Genomic DNA, 5788 nt, shown 5'->3' with positions numbered 1-5788 from the left:
CAGGACTGACGTGTGATTTGAGCCGTTACACCACAGCCCGCGTTATTGGCCATCGCAGCAGAAAATCCTCTGAACGTTGCAACTAGCACCTTGAATTGAATGAATTTTCATATAAAATAACATTTCATAGTTGTTACTACATATCCTTAATTAAAGCTCCACCCCTTTTTTTCGGACCCATTACATACACTACTAAATGGCATGAAAGTGTTCTCTGTGTCGTCTGAGCGGTGATTTTTATTGTCCACAGTCCTGCTGTGGATAACCAAGAAACGTTAGACGAACCGAGATTCAGGAGCAGAATGTGTGTTGATCTAACAATTGAGCGACTAAAGATCTCTCAGATATGATGATCAGCGGTGTCAGTCATTAAACATAAAACTGTTCCTCAAGGGTTCTTGAAGGAGTAATTAGCATTTTTAGCTTACTCACAGCTTGCTCAAGAGGAACATCTACAGCAGGGGTCAGGGGTAACTCAGTGGTTAAGGCATTGGACTACGGTTCGGAAGATCCCAGGTTCAAACCCCACAACCACCAAGTTGCCACTGTTGGGCCCTTGAGCGCGGCCCTTAACCCTCAACTGCTCAGATGTGTAATGAGATAAAAATGTAAGTCGCTCTGGATAAGAGAGTCTGCCAAATGTACAGTAGTTTCTAAATAAAACATTTTGTATGACATTCTTCTATGATCACTGAATGTCAGCTCTCTAAATGGTTCTGACTACAACACAGAGTTAAACACACACTTGACTGAGTTAAACACACACTTGACTGACTACAACACAGAGTTAAACACACACTCCATCATACTGCTGCAGCCAAAGTCAGGTTAGAACCTGAACCAGCACTGACCCTAGCTGAAAGCGGTGTAGACGAGGAGTGAGTGAGATCTAACGTTCTAGAGTGTGTTGTAGTGTGTAAAGGTTTGTGTTTTAATCCCACTTTTGGCAGGTTTAAGAATAAAAAGTGTTGCTGCAGCAGTATTAATGTGTAATGGAGGCGGTGCTGAGGCAGGAACTCTGTAGCTCAACTGGCTGAGCTGTTACCTCTGTGGATCCAGAGGTGCTTGGATCAAATCCCACCCAGAGCACCAATTTATCTCTATGTGTGTGTGACCTTAGCTGGGTGTTGTAGTGTGTGTTCAGAGGAAAGATTGATAAGTAGTGGGACAGACAAAGCTGAGGAGGTTGAGTGGAGTCGTGAGTAGAGGAGAACGGGTTTTGGTTGGATGAAAGAAAATAAAAGCATGGGGGAGGATAGGAAAAGGGTGGCTTAATGAGGAGAGGAGACAGGACAGAGTGGAAAGGAGGTAATTTAGTCCTGTCCTCAGAACCTATCCCTTCTACCTAATCCACCCACCTTATAGACACATCTCAATTTGCCATTTCCTCATTCCCCACCTCATCCTCCTCTTCTACTGCACTACCCTTTACCCCCATCTTTTTTTTTTTTTTTTTTTTTTTGGGGGGGGGGGAGGTTTTCCAATTTTCTCCCCTAATTTAGTCGTGTCCAATTCCTCCCCGTCACTAGGGGTCTCCCACATTAAGGCTACGACTACCACTCAGCCGGGAGGGCGAAGACTATCACGTGTTTCCTCCGAACCGTGTGACGTCAGCCGACTGCATCTTTTCGAACTGCTCGCTCACGCACCATTAGGGGCGGAGTAACACACTCGGAGGAAAGCGCTATCCGCTCCTTCCGCGTGCGCGAGCTCACAGACGCCCCTGATTGGCTGTAGAGCCGTGATTAATGTGGGAGCGCAAGTACCTCTCATCCCTCCCCCCTAAAGAGCTCGGCCAATCAGCTCTCTCTAGACCTCCGGCTGTGAGAGGAAAACAGCATCACCCGGGAATCGAACCAGCGATCTCCGGATGATAGGGCGAGCGCTTTACCACTGCGCCACTCAACCCCCAACTTAGAAAACACATTACCCCTATACTTCTGCAGCAGCACTTTTTACTCTTAAACCTGCCAAAAGTGGGATTAGAACCTAAACCCTCACATACCCTACACCACAGAGGATCAGGAGCGATGGAGGTGTGTTAATAGTTTAGTCTTCATGAACACTTTAGATTGCTGCAACTATCTTTATTAAATCTCCCACCTGATTTAGAGGTGGGAAAGTTTTCATTACAGACACAGGTTAGAACTGTGATTATTAGTCTGAAATAAACATGAATGTCTTAAAGCTTGCTTGGTTCCATCACTAACCTGAGTTTTATGTCTAGGTTAATAAGGTCAAATCCCACCGAGATCTTTACATTGTGTTGGGGAAGACCAAACACGGAAACAATGCTTTTGTGATATGCAGAATTTTAGAAACGGTAAACAATTAAAGTTCTCAAAACGAGTAAAAAAAAAGTTTCCACCAACACCGGAACATCTGCTTCTCACAACCAAACTGTTCTTTGCCCTTCAATGGTGTGATGGTTCTGGGGTGTTATGGCCACCGATGCTGAAGGTAACAGGTTTAATTCGGCCCTTTTGCTTATTTCAAAGGAACAATGTGAAATTAAAGAGAAGGTCCTATGCAAAGATCTATCAATGGGGATCTTGTGACTCAACTGGATGAGCTTGCTCCTGAGGTCTGTTGCTCTGGCCTTCAATAATGAACTTCTTTGCTCATTTGTGGAATTTCTCTGCTGGGTTCTGAAGTTGCTGAGAGCCAGGTCCCCAGGTCTCACTGTGTTGTAGCAGTTAGAGCCAGTGTTGTGGTGTGTTCAGGTTCTGGACTGGTCCAGCTTTTGGCCAGTTTAGGAATAAATAGCGATCTTTGAAGACTAAAGCCCAACATAGTTCAGTCATTCCTGTGGTGTACTTCCTACTGGTTGGTTAAAGTTATCAATGGTTTTTGAAGGTGGAGGTTCTAATCACCATTTTGGCAGTTTCAAAAGTAAAAGGTTTTGTTTGATCATGAAAATGATTTACAAGACGAAGCACCTCCATGACTCCTGTGAAGGTGCAACAGATATAGCAGAGCATCAAGAAATTAGGTCAGAATTCCTTATTTGTATAATGCAGCATCAAATCAGTGCATGAAATGTATGAAGTTGTCTGTTGACTCTGTGTGTGTGTTCTTTGTGTTCGGATGGATCAAGCTCCTTACATTCCGGTGTTGCTTTGTAAGGAATCCTGCTCTTAAATTCTGAACGTCCCATTTATGATTTTCTTTAAAGAAGTATGTCCTAAAACATGCTGACCAGTACACAAAATTAATCGCGCCATGACATCACTGCCCACTCTTTGTAATGTCCAGCATTTTTTCTTTTTAGCAGTATTAGCCTCGACCTTCAGGAACAACAGAAACTTCTTAGGAGACATCGCAGCAGCTGAAGAGACATTTGTTGCTGTTTGAAATAATTTCAGCTTTATTATTGTGTGATGGAGTGAAAAGGTTAGAATTTACACATTAATTGAGTTACATGATTAGGGAAAGTCACACATTATTAATACACAGTACAGGAGGTGTACAGAAAAATAAAACTTTCACCCATACCTCACCCTCGAAAAATAAAATATAAAACTTTAAAACTATCTGTCAGACAAATTACTGTCAGTTCAGCAGATACTACATTTATTTAAAAACCCTAATCCAGATTTGGTCCAGATTTATGTGTTTTCAAGTCCAAAGTTCTTCTCATCCGATAAGTTGACATTAAGTTTGAGAAACGGTGTTAAAAAAAAGATTTCATAATGATCTATAATAATCTCCTGAATGTTTCAGTGATAAAATACCGAATATCAACACACATGCAAGTCCCGGCTTCATTTCCCCCTGAGTGAGGAGACACACACACACACACACACACACACACACACAGCTCATAGTGGTCACGCTACACCCGAATGCTAACATCCCTAAACAGTGAGTGGTGCTGGCTAGCGCTCGCCGTTCAACTACAGCTGAAAGAAAAGATAATCCTGACGTCTTCACTGTACATTCACAGTGACGGAATTACTGTCATGTGACCACATCAAAGGTGTGACATCACAAAGGTTTATGCACCATAAAGTAGAAATGGCAAAAAACCCTGACTTGGGCTCTCTTTGAGTGTGAAACACACACACACACACACACACACACACACACGCACACATACAGACACACACACACACCTGAGAGAAGCTGCCTGTGTACCTGCTGATCTCAGGTCAGTGCTGTAGACATAAGTGGTTAAAACTGGTCTGAGATCAGGCAGAATTTTTAAAATGAAGACACACACACATACACACACACACACACACAGACACACACACACATGTACAGTGAACTCAGAGATCAGAGAGTACCGGTACAGAACTGACCTGAGATCAGAGAGTACCGGTACAGGGCTGGGCTGAGATCAGTTACTCAGGGGCAAAGATGGATGCCGTCTCCGTAACTCATGCTGGAGCTGCTCCTTTAGAGTGGACACCTTCAACATCACACACACACACACACACACACACACACACACACACACACACACACAAATCACAGACAAGAACTTTATAGTTTTTTATCATTAGCAGTTGAGTGTGTTATGGATTGCTACCTGCTCCTCCAGGCCCTTCACTCTCTGGCGGTGAGCTCTCTCCCGATTGGCCAGTGTTCGCTCTGCCTCTCTCTGACTGGCTCTCAGTCGCTCAACCTCACGCTGATTGGCTCTCATAAGCTCCGCCTCTTTTAAGGCATCGTCACGCTCGCTTGCACTCTGCGACACCTCCAACTCTGTGACCTGGGTCTGTAACACAGGATTGGTATTCATGCACAGGAGCAAAGATGCAACCCTACACACGCACATGTGTGTGTGTGTGTGTGTGTGTGTGTGTGTGTGTGTGTGTGTGTACCTGCAGCAGGGAGATCTGTCTCTGTGCGTGTTGTAATTCCTGCTCAGTTGTATTCAGAGTCTGATCCAGTCGTTCTCTCTCTGCTGACAGACGCATGCTGCTCTCCTCCATTTTCAGCTTCTGGCGCTCCACCTGCACTCCACACACACACACACACACACACACACACACACACACACACACACACACAGACACAGACAATGAGTAATAAAAGCTCTGAAATATTCACTACATAGGACGCTCCAAATATTCAGTGCAAAGCAAAACATGTCCACCCATAATGCACTGTAGCGTGACTACAGAGTGTGTGTGTGTGTGTGTGTGTGTGTGTGTGTGTGTGTGTGGGTGGGTTTGTGATTCCAACCTTCTCCAGCGTGTTCCTCAGGGCGTTCTTGTCCTTCTCCAGACGCACCGCCTGTCGCTCAGCGTCCTTCTTCTCCGTCTCTAACAGAGCCACGGCTCGCTGCAGGACACACACTCGCTCCTCCACACACACTCGCTCCGTCTGCGCCGTCTGCAGGGAGCGCTGGGCCTCACTCAGAGCAGCCGAGCGCAGACGCAGGACCTGCAGGGAGACACCAGAGTTTATAAAGGTGCACTACAATTATTTTACCTCTCTTTCACACACACGCACACATACACACACACACACACACACACACCTCCTGGGTGTCTGCGAGCTCTGTCTCCAGCTCTTGGCGTCTCAGTTGGCTCTGTGTGAGTTCAGTCTGAAGGTTCTGTATGCGCTCAGTCAGAGTCTCTACAGCGTGTTTCCCCTCAGACAGGGACGCCCGCATGCTGTCCACACGCTCCTACACACACACACACACACACACACACACAATGTACATGTATTAGGAAATGTTCACTGTATACACACACTACTTACCCCTTAAACATTCTATAAAAAAGCCAAAACATCTAAAAATATTTTGTATGTAAAAAAAATATATATATAT

At 44.9% G+C, this 5788-nt stretch overlaps 1 protein-coding gene across 1 annotated transcript in view; it reads right to left on the bottom strand.

Annotated features, from left to right (window-relative positions):
- Nucleotides 1-3360: 3360 nt before the first annotated feature.
- Nucleotides 3361-5788, bottom strand: part of LOC128511167 (rootletin-like) — a 29198-nt gene continuing 26770 nt past the window's right edge. Inside the window, exons 33-37 of the mRNA XM_053483857.1 lie at nt 5492-5641; nt 5194-5394; nt 4830-4961; nt 4535-4723; nt 3361-4414 (exon numbers count right to left, since the gene is read on the bottom strand). Of these exons, the coding sequence (XP_053339832.1) occupies nt 4343-4414; nt 4535-4723; nt 4830-4961; nt 5194-5394; nt 5492-5641 (744 nt within the window). The 3' untranslated portion in view covers nt 3361-4342. The remainder of the gene's footprint in view (nt 4415-4534; nt 4724-4829; nt 4962-5193; nt 5395-5491; nt 5642-5788) is intronic.

The sequence above is a fragment of the Clarias gariepinus genome, chromosome 23 (genome assembly GCF_024256425.1).
Source record: "Clarias gariepinus isolate MV-2021 ecotype Netherlands chromosome 23, CGAR_prim_01v2, whole genome shotgun sequence".
NCBI classification, from domain to species: Eukaryota; Metazoa; Chordata; class Actinopteri; order Siluriformes; family Clariidae; genus Clarias; species Clarias gariepinus.
The sequence above is the reverse complement of the archived record's forward strand: the minus strand, read 5'-3'. Positions and strand labels throughout refer to the sequence as shown.